Genomic DNA, 21,193 nt, shown 5'->3' with positions numbered 1-21,193 from the left:
GTGTGTGTGTGTATGTGTGTGCGCGCAAGCGCGCCCGTATTCAAGGGTGTAGTGGTAAAATGAAAAAGGAGTCCAAGCCTGACTAAAGTGGCTCAGAAGTAATCAACTGATAATAATCCCTTGCTCCAGAAGCCCCCACAAGCTGCTGGGAAAGAGACACGTTCGAAGCTTCACCTCGAAAGCCTGAAAGCTTAATCCCACGTTGTAGTTCTCTGAAACGGTTATCTTCCAAACACACTCCTTTGCTGGTCGGTAGTCATCTGGGTAGTTGGGGGATTGAATCTGACCTGCATCTTTCTTGATCTCACCCCCACAGATGGCTGATAAAAGAGACACATTCAAAATTGTAGCTTTCACAGAACGTGAATCTACTTGGTGGATCCAGTGGACAGGAAAACTGTTTTAAAACCTGTCATGAGAAAAATTACTAGTCTGGTGGGAATATCTGTGAAGGCTATGCTGTAAGAACATGTAGTCTTTTCTATTCATATTATGCAAAAATAAACAAATGCTCATTTTCAAAAGTGCACTTCTGTTGTGGGGAACTATTATATGTATATATATATTATATGCATGTTTTAAAACAAACTGAGAGGGGTTCCTCAGGGCACAAAACTTGGTACCTTCATAAACAGCGGCAAATCCTTTGCCCACCCAGTTACTGCTGCTGCGAAACTCGATCCACATGCGGCTCTCAGTGGACACAAGGAGTTCTGGCACCTTGTCCCCGCAGAACCTGCCTGCAAAGCCAACAGGCCCAGCGGGCCATCATATCCTGTAAATTTCCAGCTTGAGTATCAAATCCAATTCGATTCAGCATGGTTCCCCTAGTGCATCAGCAATTAGTCAACTCACCATTTACCAGGCTCAACAATAATCTGGGTCAGAGGGTCATCTTAGTGAATGCATTGTGTTTGTAAACTCAGATTTAAAGAAGTCCAAACTGCTAAGGTAAAAAACCCAGGGCAAATGTCTAAAATGCATCAATTACCTTTTATTTAAATTAAAGGTTTTACCGAGTAGCGGTGCTTTCCTCCAGTATCCATCGCGGACTTCAATGTAGTCATACCAACACAAGCTACTTTTATAAAGGTCCATCGTTGTGAAATTCAGAACAATCTATGAAACGAGAGCGAAGATGTTATAGATACGAGACTACTGTGAAAGACAAAAAATACAATACCATGTTACTTAAAGATTACTTAATTTTTCAACATTACTTCATTTATAGAAATGTTACATGTCTAACTGCAATAGAAAATTCTTGCTTCTTCAAAACTGGACCAGTGTCTGCGTCTTTATCCTTCTTCATAACTTATTACAATATCTGTCTTGCAGAATAACTATATTTTATTGCCTACTAATCTGTTGGGCAACATGCTTATGTAACAAAATTAATAGTCAAGGGGCTTTCAGTGTGAAATAGCAGGATTTCACACTGCAGCTCCCTGACACAGTGTCCTTACATTACAAGTAGGACACAGTCCTCTCACAAAGACATTTGGCCTTTCATGGTAATTTTTTTCTATTAATTTCACTTGGAATTGTTTTTATGGTATGGTAAGGAGAGTACAGAACTGATTCATGTTGTCTTATGTCTTTGGATTGGGAATACAGGCAGAACATACAAACTCTACACACCTTGAGCCAGATTCCAGCCTATGGCCATATGCACAGCATAGGCACTGTGAGGCACCATTGTTACCCCACTGTGCCACTGTGTGAAATGCTCGGAAGTAAAGGCGGTGCCTTTTTAAAACAAACTGCTGTATTCTACATCCGAAGGGTAGCGACATCTTTCTGAAACGCTGTCCAAATCTGTGTTTGTCATTCAGAGGCACGTTGCATATCATTCCAGTGGTCGTCCTAAAAACGCAGCCCCAAGAAAACTGCAAAACGTCCGCAGGAAAACTTGGGGGAGGGAGGAAGCAATAGGCCGAGTTATCGAACACTGGATGTGCATCGAAAAGGAGTATTCTGCAACGCTGCAGTTTTGTGGAGCCAAACGGACGGGACGCTTACAGTTCAAGGGGACAGCGTGGTCCGGCCCCCTCCCCAAGGGAGGGTCGATCAATGGATGCACATCAGCAACATTTGCACATTATTGGCTACGCTAGCACATTCCAGCACGCCGCGGGAGGCGGGAATGCAAGCGGTGCACCGGTCCTGTTCAGGCCCACCACCAGTGCTGGGACGATAGGGCAATGTGGTTTTTGGCTCTTCAGACACGGGGTGTAGGCCAACGCCAAGGCCACCAAGGCTGACCTGGGTTTCCCAACAACTTTTCTGGGGAGCAGCGTACAGAGGGGGACGGACCAAGCTGATGTACTAAAAATGTCAGGTTTCACAAGACCCTCCTCCAGGGTTTGTGCTGCCTGCTCAAAAAACGCTGCATCAGGTTTACATTGCCTCATTACTCATCATTGTTTTTATTGATTTTTGTTTTATCCTTCGGACATAACTTCTCAGGACTATTACAGTTTTTACCTGGTTCATTTCATATATGACCCTGTTTAAAAAAATAATCATTAATGCAGGGTAATCCCTCAAGAAGCACATTTGTACCCTTCACTTTAAAATGCACATTTTTTATAAATTTTATGTTGTTTTAGTTGTCATAGTTTACAACTGTATACCTTATTCAGTTATTCCATTAGATATTTTACTGAAGCCTTTCTGGTTAAATACCCTACTCTGGTTGACACTGCACCTTCTATAATAGAAAAGTAATAAAGACGTACCTTTTCTCCAGGTGTTACTGACACTCTCCAGATGCAGTGTGTGTAGGATGGGTAACCATTGGGGTATCCAGGAGATGAAAAATTTCCAGTGGATTCCTGCAATGTCTCCCCACAAGCTGCGATAAAAATATTAAAATGTGAGTGATGGCCTTTCTAGTATGATGTTTCATGTTGCGTAAAATTCACCGTCTTGGAAAGAATCTACAGTGTCATTACATTTTTGTGTAATTGGGCATTATAAGGTATTATTTAGCTTGACCTTCGGATGTGTTCCCACACATTTTCGAAATAACCAAAAGGAATGTTTCAAATCAGTCTTTCTGGATGCTAAATTTAGTTATTTTTTCTGTCATGCTATTCCTGTCATAGCAATCACTGGGCACTCAGTATGGCATGGGCACAATTTGTCAGATGTTTTTCCCTCCTTTTTTGCCAGCTACAGCTCCACATGTGTGGGTGGGGGTAGTGATTAACGTCATGACCCCCCACATGGGTCATGCTGTGTACTGCCCTTTTCTCCCCCGTGGTGGTCCAGGTCGGTGGGGTTGCCACTTAACACGCTGCCTCCTCAATCAACAAGTCAGTACACGTGATGGTGGCGTGCAGACGCCCCCCACCTCTCTGCAATCACGGCTCCACTTCCACCCAATTGAGTCCATTAACCCTGAGCAGCCAATCAGCCAATCCAATGAGGCTTTTTATAACACAACGTAGCAGAGCCAAAATACACGGGCCGGGAGAACTGTAAACACGACGCCGTCGCCTCGTCACTAGACCAAGTGCAGGATTGAAACTGACAAGGGCTCTGCCTCGGTGGGGAAGGTTCACACGCAGCGTACTAAATATGGCATTTCAGCATGCGGCGAGCCGTCCGGGAGACTAAAGCACAAGTAATCTCTGCAGACTGTTCTCTGTCACACTGTACAGTAGTCCACTGTATGGAAATGAGAAAAGCTGTTCAGTTAAATAGAATTCTCAGTGCAAGCCTTGGAAGAGTTGTGTTTTAACGTAATATCAATAATGGTACAGTGCAGTGCTGCAAATGGCACATCGTAGACTCAAGAGACTTGGCAGAACACTTCTGAACAATTTAGGAAATAAACCACCTAAAGGCAAAACAACCCCATGGGGTAATTATTTCATCTTAATTAAGAGCATAAGCTTTTTAAACCACTATACATAAACATAATGGCTCACTTGTTTAAAAGCAGAGACTAAACTCTTCATCATTCTTAGGCACGCTCAAAGCAATTTCTTAACAAGAAGGAGTGTGAAAGATTATTTTTTCTTTAAGTCGTGAATGACTTACAGAGATTGCAGTTTTGCATCATATCTAGTTAAGTGGGTGGATATTTCTCAGCTCAGTGATACAGCAACAAGGTCCTTCCCGGCAACTGAAACGGCAGCCTATTGCTCAAAGGTCTGGGCTGTTAACTGCTGCCGACCACAGCTGGATGCAGATGCATTGCTCTGCATCACCATTTGATGTCACTGGCCATAACATTTGGTCTGTTCTCACCGTGTAAGACGGTTACAGAATATGACATGGGGCCTGAGGTGAATCAGCCCCAGTCAGGCCTCCCTGACCTAACCCCACACACTAGGGCATGGTTCTCCATCCTAAGGAGGGTGGAGGAAAGCAAAGAGTAGAAACAGCACCTGAGTCTGTTTCCAAGCATTTTGACATTACAGCAAATTTCCTGTCCTTGGAATTTTGAAATAAAATGGAATTTGTTTGGGTGGAATACATATTTAGACAGACGGGCAGATAGACAGGAAGACAGAAGGGCAGAGAGACATATAGATACCCTAAAAAACAAGTTTTTTTTTTTTCTTTTTTCCACATTTTCGTGAAAAACGATGTGCCTAAAGTGACCTAATACTAAAAACATAACACCCATTATCTGTAATAATATTTTCTTTATCAACTGTTGAGAAAACAACATTAGCTACTGTGGCTGCAGTGGCTGCCTTGACCAAACACTAACTGAAGGTAAATGTGACATTCCACCCACTGGAGTGAACTTGAGTAATTTTTGCTTCAGGGGTTGGGACGGGGGGTGAGGGCTGGGTGGCTGTCATGTTGCTACATGTTTTTTGGTACTGAACTGCTTGAGGGTAGGTCTGTCAAGATATATGGACATCCTGCTTGGCTATTCTTAACCCTCTTTTTAAGGACAGTTCCAATGTTAAAATCCAGCCATAAAATATGAAAAGCCGGCCCAGCGTAGCACACTTATTAACTACTGAACTGCAGAGTGGTCCTTCAGACACACCCGTCTCTTTATTTATTTTGTCTTAATGAACTGAATCATGGTTATGCCATCTAAAATAGAGGTAGTATAGTGGTACGAGCTACAAGGATCCAGGTCCAATTTCCACATTCTGCTGTAGTACCCTTGATCAAGGTATTCAACCTGAACTGATACAGTAAAAAATTACCCAGCTGTATCAATGGGTGAATCAGTACAAGTAGCTTAGGACTCTAAGTCAATTTGGAAAAAAGTATCCTCTAAATAAATAAATAAATAAATAAATGTAACTATATCAGTTTGAAAGTTCAGCGTTGAGACTGTTCCACTGGTATAGCATGGCTGGCGTCCAAGAGAAAGTGAACAACACTGTGATGCCTGATAGGCTGCCATCACCGAGATGCTGTCAGCATTGTGTGTTGAGAAGTGTCCTCCCTGGATGAAGGGAGGGTTGTGGTTCAGGGTGTGGCGGTGGTCTCAGCTAATGAGACTGATTTACACCCATTGCTGGCACCAGTACATCAACATATCCCGTCACCTCATTCAGGAGGGAATTCTTTGGTCATAAAACCCCACCACTGGCTCCACACCCTGGCCAAGAGCTCAGTACATGATTCCTGTTTTTTTTTTTTAATGAATATTCTGAGAATATACACACACATATACACACATATTCACGAAACTGTAAAATATAATCACCATGGTTGTTCTGTATCCTGATGTAAGGAAAAAGACTCAACACATTGATATGATATCCATTATGCAGTATACTGTAGGTTGTCATAGTGAAACACGTGCCCCGGCATGTGCCACTAAGTCATTTGGCTAGGTATGTAATCGACCTCTTCGTTTAATTTCACAAGTTCTCTCATAGTTCATTTCCAAATCGCTTGACACACAAACGTGTTTCTCAATACCTTGTAAATCAGTAAATAGGTTAAACCCTCGCAAGTACACAACAGAGAAGAGCGAAGAAACATGAGGAAGGCAAAGGCATGTGGCAAGGTGTGCGGCTGTACCTGGACACCTGTAGAGCTTCCTTGCCTGTGCGATGTCTCCTTTGCTGAGCCTCGTCCGTTGGCCGATAGCAGGCCGTACGCCGTTCTCGTCACGGGATGGGAGAATGGTGTCCAAAAACATGCCCCTTAGGAGGAGGAATGTGAAACCAGACACATAACAGATCACACACTGCTGAAATCAGCCAGAAGCTCAGCTGGAAATGTTCAGGGTTTCATGCAACAGATTTGCCACCCTTTTCGGGGGTTTCTCAACTTATTTGGGTTGTTGTATTTATTTTCTGAACCATCGCAACACGGCAACTAAAGACTTCAAATTATGGATGCAAAAGCGATAGATGCATCTATACATTTAATCAATACTGGTTCTACATTCCTTGATTCTGAACAAGCGTGAGATGGTTTTCAAGGATTCTGACATAAAATAAAGACAAGACAAAATAAATGCAAGAAAAACTTGAAACAGCCTTTGTCTTCATTCTATCAGTACATCCTTCCTACATCAGAACATATCTATGGATTTTCAGGCTAAAATGCCTGAGGCTGGAATGCAGATGCTAGTGGCACATTTTCACTTAGAGGCACTGCAAGAGAACTGAAGCTCCAACCTTGAGAAGGTGTTCCTGGCGTAGTGCATTATGCTGTCAAAGTCGTACGGCTCCCCGAGGGAGTTCACCTCCCCTGGCTCCATTTTCAGGAAGTTGTATTCCTGACCTGTACACAGTTTTCAAATACAGGCCATGACTGTGTATGTCCACCCTGTTTACAGTGTCTGTTCCTGTGCATCATAAACACATAAAGGGTGGCACAGTGGTAAAAGCTGCCACCTTTGGATGGACCCAGGTTCTGCTGTAGTACCCTTGATCAAGGTACTTACCCAGAACTCATACTGTAAAATTTTCCAGTTGTATAAATGGACAAAGTATCTTAAATTGCTTTGGAGAAAAGGATCAGCTAAGTGAATGAATGTAAATGTTTTCCGTCCGGCAGCAGACAATAATATAAAGACATTTTTCACACCTCAGAGTTTCTCATCGTAAACACCGCAACTGTGAATGATTTAATCATGAACACAGAAAACAAGTAAACACATGCTTCCATTTACCACAGTACATAGCAGTCATGAAACAATTTCCAAGTAGGCTCTGTCTGGACTTCCAAGGAAGGTTCCAGAAGGGCTTGGATTCATTGCCACACATGAAAGGGGAACAAAGAGGCAGGTGGAAAAGTAGAGGCTGGCTGGTCTGGGAAGAGGAGGAGGGTCTCGCACCTGGCTGAATGTTGTCTCTGATGATGGTCACGTGATCATCCCTGTCAGGACGTGTGTGCTCGTGCCAGAAACCAATCACGTGACCCAGCTCGTGCACCACGATGCCGAACTTGTCGCAGTTCTTGCCAATGGAGATGGCCTGAGGTCCATTTCCACGCCGGCCCACATATGAACAGCACCTGCCAAGGTACACAGGGAACACAGACAGCGGATGGTGCATGTGTGTCTGTGTGTGTATTAGAGGGATTGTTTCTCTATTTTGTTTCTCTATTTTTCAGCAAAGTCATTCCTGCAGTGGCCTAGTTTCTGCAGAAAAGCAAGAGGAAGACATGGCCTCATCTTGTTAAACTGGGAAGTAAGGATCCTAAGGGTCCGAAGCTAAGAATAAACAATTATTTGCTTTTCATACATTGCCAGCCAAAGTTGAATTAGCCTTGTAAATGCCGCCTCAAAGGCGGAGGGGGGGACAATTTTTCTCATGAGACTTTCCTGATGGCCTCAGATGTTGGCCTAGAGTATTAACTTGCACGCATGCTGAAGACTTATGAAGTATTAGGTAGCATTCACTGTTCTCTCACACTGACAACGAAAGCCTTGAACAACTGGGAACTTGCATCAATTAACAACATCCTGAATTAAAGCTGTTGCCTTTCATTAAGTGCATTATCTCCTGAATGACATCATATTGTGATGCCAATATTTTATTTTCTTTAGTGAGCTCCTCTCTAAAGTTGTTTGCTTTCCAGTTGAACAAACTTCCCTACGGCTGAAGAGAATCACTTTGCCGCCTCCAAGCTATTGCAAAATGAACTTTCTCTGCACTTTGTAAGGGAAGGGCAAACAAAACACTATCCTGGAGCTTGAATACCAGCCACTGACTGATTTAATACATCACTTTGGGAATTTGCATATTCGCATCATTAGCGTCAACATTGCTTCGGGGGGTTTCGTGCCTCGTATTGTAACTCACTGTATAGAAATCACTGGACATGAACATTCTACATAACTACATAGACCACTAAAATTCGTGTCTTGTGTCTCATCCCATGTGTTTGGTGAGTTTAAAAAAGTTTATCCAAGTTGATAAGAGTAAACATACTGTGTAGAGGGTGTGAAAGGGGCATGTGGGATGAGCGACCAACACGGGAGGGCTGGGCAGAGTGGGTGGGTGTCACTTGGGAAATTAGCTTGCTAGAACTGGGAGATATCCTTCCTGAAGCACTCGCTCCAGTGGAGAAATCTGATTAATGTTGGCCAGTTAATGGCTGTCAACTCCCCTGGAGGGCTGTCTCTCTAAGATGGGTCTCTGGAAGAGATTTCAGCAACGCCACTCCTGATTTTGCATCTGAATGACCCGGCCCCCCCAGAAGTAGTCACGATTCAGATTGCTTATTCATATAATGTACATTGCCACAGACAATAGTACGTACATTGCCACAGTATAGGGGGAATTTATTTACGGATTGAAAGATCTTAATCTATTATTTAAACATTTACTTTAAATTATTTAATTACAGGCTAAAACATATAAATGCACCATAGAAACTTCTTTAGCTTATACAGCTAGATAATCCTGCAATCAATCACATGCCCTGCAATTCTCATCTTCTAAATATCCTCTGCTCCATTCAGACCATGTATTGCATGATTTTCTTGGGGATCAATAAAGTCTCTATCTATCTATCTATCTATCTATCTATCTATCTATCTCAATGTGATGTACAGCTTTTGGCTGGACAAGATTGCCCTTTCCTAGCTGCCTGCTAATTTCAACTTGATCTCATTATTATCTGAGCATATTGTTTGTAATGGCTGGAGGTGCAATAATACAGAAACATTTAATTATCTTAGAACAGCCAGTGATCCGGGCACCTTTGGCCAATAAAAAGGCCTTAAAACCCTGTCTGCATGTAGATGAGAGACAGCATGGCATTGGGTCATAGGTGCTAAGTGGAAGGCCAGTTAACAAGCCCGTGGGGACAGTTGGCCTTTGTGAAAACCAGAGAAAGATAGCTGGTGGAGTGGCATGGTGCCCAGAAGAGCCAATCAGAAGAAGGCCTCCCATGGGTCGATACATGGGGTGGAGACGCGCTTCCTCTCGTAATCTGGCACGTCTGTGAAATGTGAGTAGAGTTTGCCTCAGGAAGAGGCTGTGCTCCAGTCCAGCTGACCAGCACAATGCAGAAGATGCCATTCCACAAAACAATAAGCTACACAGAAAAAAAATGCCTACAGTGTTGCCAGAATAGGGATCAGGAAGGAAAGTGAGCTCGTTCTCAAGTGAACTGGTCAGCTCTTTCTGTAACCATGTGCACCAGGCCTTCCGCCGCATAAATTGTCTCCATGTGTCGTGGGGTGGAATCAGCAATTGCACCCAGAATTTTTACATGCAACACATCACTGTCTTAGAGGACATCAAAGATACATGGAGGACTGAACAGATGGCCACTTGAATTAAAAATAAAAAAACTGTTATCTGGATTTCCTATCAAGTACATAATGAAGACTTAAAACTAACTAGCAGCTAATACCTATTAATGAGTAATTATGGACCTTAATTCACCCTTGAGGTGTAATTTTTGGGGAGGCCTACAGGTCTGAGATTGTGTGAACATATAGAGAGTTTGAGTTTCTAGAGTGATGAATGGAAAGGCAGACCTGCATGCTTCAGATTAAACATTTATGACATTATATATTACACAACTTAACCCCCATCCATATCAAAGGGCTCTGACCCAACATAACCAATCTCCATATTAATTAAGAATTAACATTAGAGGTTGTTTGGAAAACCACATGTACAGTCAGAAGTCTTCTCTGAATGAACGTCCGTCTGTTGCTTTGAATCAAATGCCCTGATCAAAAAAAGTTTAAGAGCCATACTAAAAACATCAGCCCACGTTGTCAGCAGTCCATGCAGCGGAGGACAGCAGATGCTGATTTGACTTCAGCTCTACTCTAAGTACTACCACGTCCTAAAAAGCAGGACTTTAATCTGCCCCAGTGCTGCCTCCCCTAAAATCTGATTACCTTGACCCCTTAATGACTTTACCACAACAAAGAGCTCAAGTTTAGAGTTCTCGCTCAGCCGGCACATACCCGCAAGGCCTATATGTGAAGATGATGTAGCTCTCCTCGTCAGTCTTCTCGATGAAAGTAACACATGTCTGCTTCTCCCAGTGCCTCATGGCTTGCTTGAACATGGCTCGTTGGCTGCCTGGAGGTTTAAAAGCACACGTTTACACACTCAACAAGAGGGTTCAAAACCCAGCACGATTGCCACACATTCCTTCACTGCTGCAAACATCTGGTATCTAGGAAATGGGATTTGCCTATCAACACCCGTCTCATTTTTCTTGTCTGACTGTAGTAAAAAATTTCATTCTTAGAGTGTTTTCCTACTGACAATTACCCATCTCCATTAGTGTATGACCTGTTTGTATGCACCACTTGCAAAATATTTAGTTTTTGAAGTTCAAGTGTTTGAGTTGTTTAGAAAACAAACGAATTGCTTTAGTTGATGTTGAATAAAAGAAGGCTTTTCAGAAACATCTACTGGTTTCAATTCACATCCAGTGATTGCTTGTTTTAGGTCTCCTTTCAAGGACTCTGTTTCCTGAGGTTCCTTGCTGAAAATTCACAAATTTCACATGACAAATATATAGTTAATTCTGTTGCGATTCACAGTCTTAAGATCTGAAAAGTAAACATATTTTCGAACCATCTATCAATCCATTCAAGTTTATTAACTGCTTGTTCAGGATCACCGTGGTCTGGAGCCTATTACAGAGGGTATAGGACATAAGGCAGGGTATACCCTAGATGGAATTCCAGTGAAAAAGGGACAGTTGGTAGTACATTGATTAGAGCTGCTGCCTTTGGACTCAAAGATCACAGGTTTGAGTCCTGCTTCTAGATGTAGTACACCTAAGCAAAGTACTTACCCCAAATTGTTCCAGTAAAATCACCCAGCTATATAAATGGGTAAATAACTGTAAGTAGTTTTGCAGAAAAACATCAGCTAAATGAATAAAGGTAAAAGTGAAGGCTGCTAATTAATCATTCTCAAGCTGTCCAACAGATATGTACAGGATCTGCATCGTAATCCTGTTACCTTGTAATAGTGGTGATTCAACATTTTTGTTCTGTTCATGGATATAATTATTCTGATTACTAACTGCATAGAATTGTGAATGAGCTTGAAATCTGAATCAACCAAATAAACATCTCACCTAACCCTTGACTAGCTCTTTAATGTCAACAGTTATTGAGATCAGATGAACAGGCATTAATATCCCATGAATGACACTGTAATTGACCATACTGCCACAGTGCATCCCAAAACATAAAATTCATGAAGCCTGAAGGAGCTGTTCAAATTCCCCTATGCTCAAAGATTGTATTCAGAACACACACACACACACACACACACATTTTCAGAACCGCTTGTCCCTTACGGGGTCACGGGGAACCGGAGCCTACCCGGCAACACAGGGCGTAAGGCCGGAGGGGGAAGGGGACACACCCAGGACGGGACGCCAGTCCGCCGCAAGGCACCCCAAGCGGGACTTGAACCCCAGACCCACCGGAGAGCAGGACTGCGGTCCAACCCGCTGCGCCACCGCACCCCCAACTGTATTCAGAACAGTTTATTGGAAATGCTTGACACGTCCTTCCATGTTTCCACAAGTATACAATAAGTGCATTGCAAACATGACATTCTTCAGCTAACTTCTGGGTAGATGAGGGTAAAGCACTGGATTATGGCCTAGACTCTAATCCAGCCCTCAGTAATAAGTGTGATGAGTCTTCTAGGCTGCACTTTGTCCTCACAGTGAACTGCTCTTTCACTCTCTAAGACTGCAGTACCTCAGCAGGCTCCTGGCCTTTGTAACCTCTGTCCTTCTCTGAAAGGGACCCAGGATTAAAGCCATATGATACAGGACAGGGCAGAAATCAAAACAAGCAAAAGAAATCAATGTCATTTCATTGCATTTTTAGATACTAAATGAAGTGGTTAAAGACAGTGACACTGCAACATGAAAACTGCTCGTTCAAGTCCCAGTAGGGGCTCCTCCCACACTTCAGTAGGGTTGAACAGTTCAACCGAATAGCTCTGTTAAAAAAAGTTGTGTTAATGGGTGAAAGTTCCAGGAAATATAAGAGTAAATTGCGGAATAATGTCCCATGCTTCTAGATGACCAAAAGCAAGGTGCCTCACCAGTAAAATTGCCTCCAATCACATACGGAATGACCCCTCCAGGCCATATTCTCTCTGCTCTTGATGTAGCAGCTCGAGGTGCCCTGCTTTTCACTGTCTTCACTGAGGACATCACACTCGGCTTGTCCTTAGTCAAAATTTTCTGCCCATTGTCTGGAAACAAATAGAAAAATCCTTTAATTGTCAGAGGAAATCATAAATCACTATAAGGCCGAAACTGACGTTAATGAAAAAAACAATGCACAGGTAAATACAATATTCATATGTGGAATCAGTAAGGGTTTGATGGCTCTGATTATCACTAGACATGTTACATTAGCTCAAAAACAATGCATGATTACTGGTCATCTTTAAATGATAAATAAAATTATTACAATTTACATTTTATTTCATTACATTCAATTAGATATTTCCACATTCATTAAATCTGTTTATAAACCTTTCCATATATAGTATTTGAATAAATACAATGAGGCACAAAGGAGCGATAAAGCAAGGCCAAAATACTCACCTAAACTCAATCTTCGTATCCTCTCTAAAAGCAAATAGAGTGATCCTTTCTTCTCTGCTAAGTTGTGCTCACCTAAACCACCTGAAAGAACAACACCGCACATGATGTGAAAATTTCCTCAAGCAATGCCATTTAGATCAATGAAGCAGTAGGGGCAACACATCTGTCTATTACATTTTTACCACTTTTTTGTGTAGGCACACAGTACAGTGTAACTTTATATACTTTTCATTGTATCACATTCCAATTTCATATGTGTTCCGGTATGTAGACAGTAGTATTTTACTACACTGTGTGGCAGCTCTTGATAATTGAAATGGTTTTTTTGAACAAAACTGTGAAACTTTCTGCAAAATAAGTGTAACTATGTATATAGTATATTTGCCTAATGTTTACAAACACACAACTGCAATGATGGTTTGGGGGAACTTTCTTAACACGGGGTACTCGTAACATTGAGTGGAGTTATCGCCGGACAGCCCGGGCTCCCACTCCCCTAACCGGTACCTCACTCTGGGCCTCTGGAGGAATTTAATGTATTCTGAAAGGTGGAGGGGAAGGATGGTCCTTCATTGACAGCTGGAGCTCTGCCTGGGTTGGCTGAGTCAGCCAGTAACCGAGGTGTGAAATACTGCATTTCCTCTTTATTGATGTCTAGCACGACTCCCTGGACTCTTGCCAGGGCTCTTTTCATTTTTTTTCCTTTCTTTTTTCTTTTTTCCATCTTTTTCCTCTGAAGAAATGGAATGTTGAAGCCAACGGGGACAGTAGGAACACACACCCAAATGCACACATATCCTTAAGTCAGGATTTGAGGAAGAAGCTGCACTCTTGGGCGACAAAGACTTTTTGGAGGATGGGCTGTTTTCATTAAGTAGAGCTTGACTTGTCTGGTCCGCCAAACCTCGCCCAGAACATTGACTCAACCAGGGACCTTCAGTGTTCCTCCAGTGCTTACTATCCCATCAAAAATGGACTTAAAGGACGCTGATAGGGGCTTGCAGAACACTATAATTTTTTTCTTTTTTTTTTAATCTTCAAAACATCTTAAGTCTACACAGTTTTAAAATATGTAGTGCTCCAGTAAGAATATTTGGATGTATAAATGAGGAAATATTTATAATGATTCTAGTGTAACTTGGGCAATGAAAATCTGCTTGGACAATGGTGTTGGCTAAATACTGGTTGGTAATAATAATAGTAGCAGTAGTAGTAGTAATAGTGCTGTGAAATACAATAACCTAACTGTTGCCAAGCATATTTTCTCACCAGAAATTTAGCTGTACCTAATCTTTCCGCAACTGCAATAAGTTATATTAGTCCACAACTACACTTTCTTCCAAGACTAGTAAATGCAACTGCTTATGACATCTACCAAAGTTTATAGAAATATTCAGTGCTAACGTCGTAAAATATAGAGTGTACGCTTTACTGACATTTTTTTTTTTTTCCTGAGGACAAAAACAGTTTTTGAGAGAATTTGTCAAGCTTACCTGATGTGTGTCCTTGTCTTTCGTGGGTTTGTTGTGTTAGGTCTATTGTTTTATCAATCTGAAACATTTTCAGATCTTCTTCATCTAAGGCAATATCTCCCCAAAACACAGCTGTAAAAAAGCAATCAAGTTTAGTTCTGTGTACTGTTAGAATGACTGATTGTTAATATGACACAAACACAAGTCAACCTCATTCTGGCTAAAAGCATTCAGTACTCATTGAAATACTACATAAACCAGAAAAAAATACTTCATGATAATAAATTCAACATACAACAGGTATTATGGCAGTTTCTATGTCCATTGTAGAACCATGTTGCTTATTGTCTAAGGCCAAAAATTCATATGTATTTAAGTGGTAAAAGAGTATGCCTGATGTTGCACAGCAGAGTATATGCCTGCTTTCTGTTCTATTTTTTAATACAAGTACTAAACCTCAGATTTTTTTCTAATACTCCAGTAATGGCTATGGTTATACTGTTCTATGCTCTTGACTGACAACAAGGTGTAGGCAGAGGCTTTGCCTAAAACAAACAAACAAACACACACTGTCTGAACCGCTTGTTTCATACAGGGTCGCAGAGAGCCAGAGCCTAACTCGGCAACGCAGGACATAAGGCTGGAGGACGAGGGGACACACCCAGGATGGGACGCCAGTCCATTGCAAGGCACCCCAAGGAGGACTCCAACCCCAGACCCACCAGAGAGTAGGACCCAGTCCAACCCACTGCGCCACTGCACCCCTCCTTGCCTAAAAAACACACACACACACACACACACACACAGGGAACTGGAGCCTACCCGGTAACACAGGGCGCAAGGCCAGAGGGGGAGGGGACACACCCAGGACAGGACACCAGTCCATCGCAAGACACCCCAAGTGGGACTCGAACCCCAGACTCACTGGAGAGCAGGACCGTGGTCCAACCCACTGCACCACTGCACCACCACTTGCCTAAAACATCCCTCCTGAACTTTACAAAGTCCAAATTTAATAGCCTTGATGAATAATCACAGCAATGCCACTCTATTTTCTGTTTCATTTTACACATGTACTCACACACACACACACACACATTTTCAGAACCGCTTGTCCCTTACGGGGTCACGGGGAACCGGAGCCTACCCGGCAACACAGGGCGTAAGGCCGGAGGGGGAAGGGGACACACCCAGGACAGGACGCCAGTCCGCCGCAAGGCACCCCAAGCGGGACTCGAACCCCAGACCCACCGGAGAGCAGGACTGCAGTCCAACCCACTGCGCCACCGCACCCCCTTACATGTACTCCCATAATTAATTAAATGTATAACTGAAATAATTCCCTAGGGACATTAGTGTTCTTCTGAATTTACAGAATTCATACAATTTCACTTGGAGCAAAGAGGAACCGTTTTAGATACATATCTCTTCCAGTGACTTAAATGACAATTTCATAACTTTTAAGAGCCTCACTTCCAAGATTTTGCTGAGATTTGTGTGTAATTCCTCGTTGTGATACAGTGCATTGTTAAGACGCAGCGGCTGAAGGCAGCAGCACCCCTCAATGGAAGCCCCATTCTCCAGTGTCAGGCGAGCCATTGATTTTGGCATTCTAGTAAATGCATTGTTATATAAATAGCGACACAATCTGCAGAGGTGCAGCAGTTCCCCCAGCTTAATGCAGCCAGCACAGTGTAAGGAGATTGATCTGGGCCCAGGACCATTCGCGCTGACTTAAGCCTAAAAGCACCAAACACTCCTGTACTATTTTTACCGGAAAGTAAGCTCTGCAATTGGAAAGTGTTGGGACGAGAAAGTTTCTGCATCTGATCACTGGGGTTCCCATGACTGTGAAGGTCAGCTGCCCATCAATCGATTGCTCACACTGCGGCAAGAGGGGACCTTGCCTAAATGCAGCTTCAAGCATCCAACCAAATCTAATGAAATATGTAGTTTATACTTAACATCAGGTAAAAGTTACAGTGCCCACAGTTTAATGCCACCCTTCCGAAGAAGGAGGCTACGTGCAGAGAGTAGGGGAAGGAAACTTTTTGAAGTGGAGGAAATCCTCTTTTGCAAAGCTCACACCTTCCTTGACTGATTCTAATAAGAAATATTATAATGTCAATATAATTCTTATGATTAAGGGTCAGAGTTTCACTTTCCAGACTGGTCTGGACAGTGTGTAGGGCCTGTAACACCCCACGACTGTAACTCTCCAGCCTTGCTTGTCCAGGCCACCTTTCCCCTAATGGCATACTGTACTTAACTCTATCTTGACAGATTGTCTCTTCATGGCTTAAGTTCGCTTTTTTTATCAGTGTGGTTATGAGCAGGTAACTTGTCTGGATGGATCTGTTGATGTTTTAGTTTGATGAACTAAATGAAAATAGCTTCAGCACATAAACACAAGAAATGTGCAATTGCAGCTTTCCAACAATAAATTCATCTCTTGTAATTTTGCAGGAAAGTCTTCTGCTGGCTAGAAAAAATGCTCAAGTTATCTCTAGTCCAATACTCTGACAAAGTGAAGAGCAAAGACAAGCCACTTTGGGTATCATAAATCACTCACATACAGTGAGCGAGAGTTTTTGTATAGACACATGAACAAATTGGAGACTGCAAACTTATAGCATCTATATACTTAAGTTTTTTTAATTGCATTTTCAATCAATAAATTCTACTGTACGGCCATTTAGGGTAAAGAGCCCACTGAAGAAATCTGTGGAAATAACAGCATGATATATGTGATGAATGCATGATGAAAGATTAATGATGCACATTAATCGGTTATTAATGTATGCCAGTGTGTCAGCTTGCAATGCAAGAATGTAGTAAATAGACAACCCTTGATATCTTGATGAGACCTGCCGTACACTTGTGATTTATTGGATTACCGCAAACCAAAAAAGGAAGCTGTTGTCTTCTTGAAGGTCCTAAATGGGATATGGTGGTTAGACAGCATCTAATTTAAATCAGCTCAGAGGTTAAACTGCACCTTCATCCCAAGAGGACTCTTTCCTTTAATCACATGTTTTTCTCATCTTAAACAGCGTTCTGGGCTTTGCCGTATAATTTAAATTATACGACTTCTCACAAAAAAAAGAAAAATTAAAAGAACGTTTATTCACAGCACAAAAAAATCAAATTGCAAAGTATTTATATCGTATTTATCTTCCTCATCTTTTGCTGCAGCTATTAACATATATAAAGAGTTCCAACCAATCCTTCAGACTTCAGACATATATCGCAAGCATATCAATTTAGAGTTTGATCAGCTTTACCATGAAAAATAAAGCAAGACAAAACAATCTGCAAGTCTGTTTGTATTTTAAAAATTTTATATTTGATACCTAGTTTACCTCTTTATTGGGCTAAATGGTCCAGAAAGCATAAAAAGTTTAAAATATATGCTATTCTGTCATTGCTTGAACAATTACGGAACTATATGTAAAATTTGATGGACAGCTGGCATTTTCCTTATGACATGCAACCCTTAGGAAGCAGTAGAAAAAAGACAGCAGATGGTGGCTTTTGGCTACCGCCTGCCTGTAACTTTAGTTTCAAAACAAGTTGTTTTACCTCTGGGGAAGGCTGTAGATATGCCTCTTTGTCAATCATACATTACCTAATTAGCGTCCTCATAAACAGCTGCCCATTTGCATTTCCCACATCCACAATGCACTACGGGACTTTGATCTATGGACAATTTACCAGTGTTTCCAGACTGAATGTCTCCTTCAAGAGAACATCGCATGTGTCACAGCACAGTTCATCCAGCCGCTATGTCCTAGCCTGACCTGTCTCTGCCCCTCCGTGACAAATGATTTTGGAATCATAAGACAAGCAGTACTATAAAGTGAAGCTATTTTTCCAACACCCATCACTAAGCATGGGTGTCCATCTGAAAGGTGGGGTGAGCAGAGGGCAAGCAAGGCAATACAGGCCAGTCAGGTCTCCTCGGACCACCTTCACCATCTCCAACACTCCGGCTCTTGCTGTTAGTTGATGACCTGTACTCGCCTGGGCTAAATAACATCCCCTCCCCATGAAAAGCTGCCCACATAATGAGGCACATGAGCCTGTTCTTTCTTGACAGCCTTTCAGATCCAAAACATCCAAAACATCGAAACTGGAGAGCCCACTTAAAACGTCAAGAAGTTTCACAAGTGTACCAAATTCGGCAATTAAAATAACAAGGCAGCACCCATTCTCTGCAGTCGATAATATTGCCTGAGTTTTGATAGACAGGGTTAAGAGCACTGACTTAACCCTGTTCTTTAACTATGAAACATATGAACCGAAGTCCTAATGTACGTATTACTGTTGTCTTGGACGATATAGCAATCATGTCTTGAGGGAAGAGTCGAGATGATTTTGAATGAACAGCACATCATTAAGTATCATCCTGAGAATACGAGCAACATTTTCTGTTCTTCCCATAAGTTCAAATTCTTGCTTTTTTCATTGCACTGATTTCCTCCGGATTGTAGGTGTTCCCCCATGAAAAAGCACGTGAGAATCAAACTTTCTTCAGATACCGGCATTTAGCAAACAGCATCTAATACCAATGGTTGTGCCTTTTAATGTTTATTCTGATATTGCATCCTGTTACTTTCAGAAGTGGGAGCTTTCAACAGGCCACATTTATGGGAAACACCCTCAATATAGCACCTTGCAGCAGTGCTAGGTAGACCCAGGTAAGAGAAATGGCTGCTGACTGAACAAGTGTCATGCAAAGAAAGTGAAGATTACTTCTGAACATTCAGTGCACAAATTAATTTCATGTAGATGTGTGGCAGGGATTCATGACTGCAACAGATAGGTCTATTGCAGACTACGTACAGGGGGGTTAGACATTGAAGGTGCAAGCTTGCTTATATGAGATTTTGGATCATTTTGATCACATACATTAAAAAATTCCAACACACACACTCAGCCATAGGAGCCTGTCAGAAACCAAGAGTATGTAATGGTACTGGCAGGTGGCATGGTGGTTCGATCTTCTACCTTGCATGTAAAGAACCCAGGTTCATGTCCTACTTCCTGCTCTGGAACCATTGACAAAGGTACCTGCCGTACATTGCTTCAGCAAAAATTAACTAGCGGTATAAATTAATAAACCACTGCAAGTAGCTTAACATTGTGAGCTGCTTTAAAGAAAGGCATTAGCTACACACATACAGTTAATGATGTCTACAGCCAACACAAGCGGTTCCTGTATACGATGGTCTAAATCATATGTTAAGGATGTTAGTTGAAGTGAAAACCTTTAAGTTACATTTCATGTACAAGAGCTTGTTTTCGAGAAAATCATTAAATTCACTGAAATAAACATGTATAGTTCTGCAAAATTAAATAATGATCTACACATAACCGCTTCAGAGAAGTTGTCATTGGTATTCTTAAAGAATATGCATACTCCGCGCACAATTTAATTGTGTTTAGCACATTTCAGGAAAAACCACCTCAGATCCCTGTGTAACTCTGTTTGGAGCGTCATTCATTGCACATAATTGCTTAATTATTTCAATACGTTATCAGAGGATGTGACAGTAATGCTGAGCAATGGTCTCTCGGGTCTCGGGCTACGTCCAAAACAAACATTCCCTAGTGTGGTTTTCTTGCTGAGTTTGGACTTTTGAATAAAATCTAGGAAGTACCCTGTCAAGTCGCTTTGCTCCTGGAAGATCCTGTTTAATATTACGTGACTACAGCATGACTGTAGTTTTGTTTTACACTGAGTGCGGGGCTGGAGGGGGTTGGTCCCCTAGAGTTTGCTTCTCAGGTAAAATAAATCATCATATTAGGCATGAAAACTGGGCACTATCAACAAGTTTATTGGTCGCTGGAAGACCTGTACTATTGACAGAAAATACTAATGAAATCTTGGATATGCAACTATTAGTTATCTCTATAATAGAGTTTGCCCAACAGGTTGATGAAAGAGCAAGACCACAATTCCAAACAATTTACTCCTTCTATGTTAGATGTATTTCAATAATTAATTTCTCCAGGAAATTTAAACTTGCCTTAAACTTACACTTCAAACATGAATCCATTAAAGAAGGTTAATGTGTGTTTGCACTATCTTAACGTTTTTCGATATGTATGATGGAAGGTGTACAGTCCTGTGGTTATTCAATAAATAAAGATAAAAAAATTCTTGGCATTGTTGGGAGATGTCTTCCAACTTAATGTTATTCTTGATGTTATATGACAGGGAAAGAAACATTGAAGAGATCCATATTGCACTAACACATTGCAGAAATTTTGTTTTTCATGTCAAAAAAACTGCACACTGTGACATTAGGAAGTGAAATCCTGCCCAGAGCCATAAACTGAAGCCCCTCATCCTAAGTGTTTGTTTTGCTTTGTGTATGCTCTTATGAAAACAGTTATTTGTAGGAAGTATGAATGAGCGAGTATGTGTGACATTTCCAGCTAAGTGGCAGGATGCAGACCACCAGGAAGAGATAACTGAGTCAATGGTGAGTACTCACACAAACCCCAAGGAGCTTGGCACGGTGCGGTACTGTATGCGCACCGGGAAATTAGATTACAAAGGTTGGAAATGTGCGTTCTGCTCTCTAATAGAAGATGAGATAGTATCAGATAAGCAGACAGCCAAATACTCCCCATTATGTTTTTCCAAACAATAACAGTCACAGGAATACCTGCCACTCTCGCCTTTTCCACAAGGTCATGTT

The 21,193-nt window shown here is 41.8% G+C and overlaps 1 protein-coding gene across 1 annotated transcript in view; it reads right to left on the bottom strand.

The window, feature by feature from the left end:
* Nucleotides 1–21,193, bottom strand: part of tll1 (tolloid-like 1) — a 51,205-nt gene that overhangs the window by 19,966 nt on the left and 10,046 nt on the right. Inside the window, exons 2-12 of the mRNA XM_018735728.2 lie at nucleotides 14,505–14,615; nucleotides 13,012–13,092; nucleotides 12,501–12,653; nucleotides 10,379–10,496; nucleotides 7,280–7,458; nucleotides 6,618–6,723; nucleotides 6,013–6,137; nucleotides 2,742–2,857; nucleotides 1,017–1,119; nucleotides 624–740; nucleotides 175–320 (exon numbers count right to left, since the gene is read on the bottom strand). Coding sequence (XP_018591244.2) covers nucleotides 175–320; nucleotides 624–740; nucleotides 1,017–1,119; nucleotides 2,742–2,857; nucleotides 6,013–6,137; nucleotides 6,618–6,723; nucleotides 7,280–7,458; nucleotides 10,379–10,496; nucleotides 12,501–12,653; nucleotides 13,012–13,092; nucleotides 14,505–14,615 — 1,355 coding nt within the window. The remainder of the gene's footprint in view (nucleotides 1–174; nucleotides 321–623; nucleotides 741–1,016; nucleotides 1,120–2,741; nucleotides 2,858–6,012; nucleotides 6,138–6,617; nucleotides 6,724–7,279; nucleotides 7,459–10,378; nucleotides 10,497–12,500; nucleotides 12,654–13,011; nucleotides 13,093–14,504; nucleotides 14,616–21,193) is intronic.

This window comes from Scleropages formosus, chromosome 16 (genome assembly GCF_900964775.1).
Source record: "Scleropages formosus chromosome 16, fSclFor1.1, whole genome shotgun sequence".
NCBI lineage: Eukaryota > Metazoa > Chordata > Actinopteri > Osteoglossiformes > Osteoglossidae > Scleropages > Scleropages formosus.
This window is presented reverse-complemented; position numbering and strand designations above follow the sequence as displayed.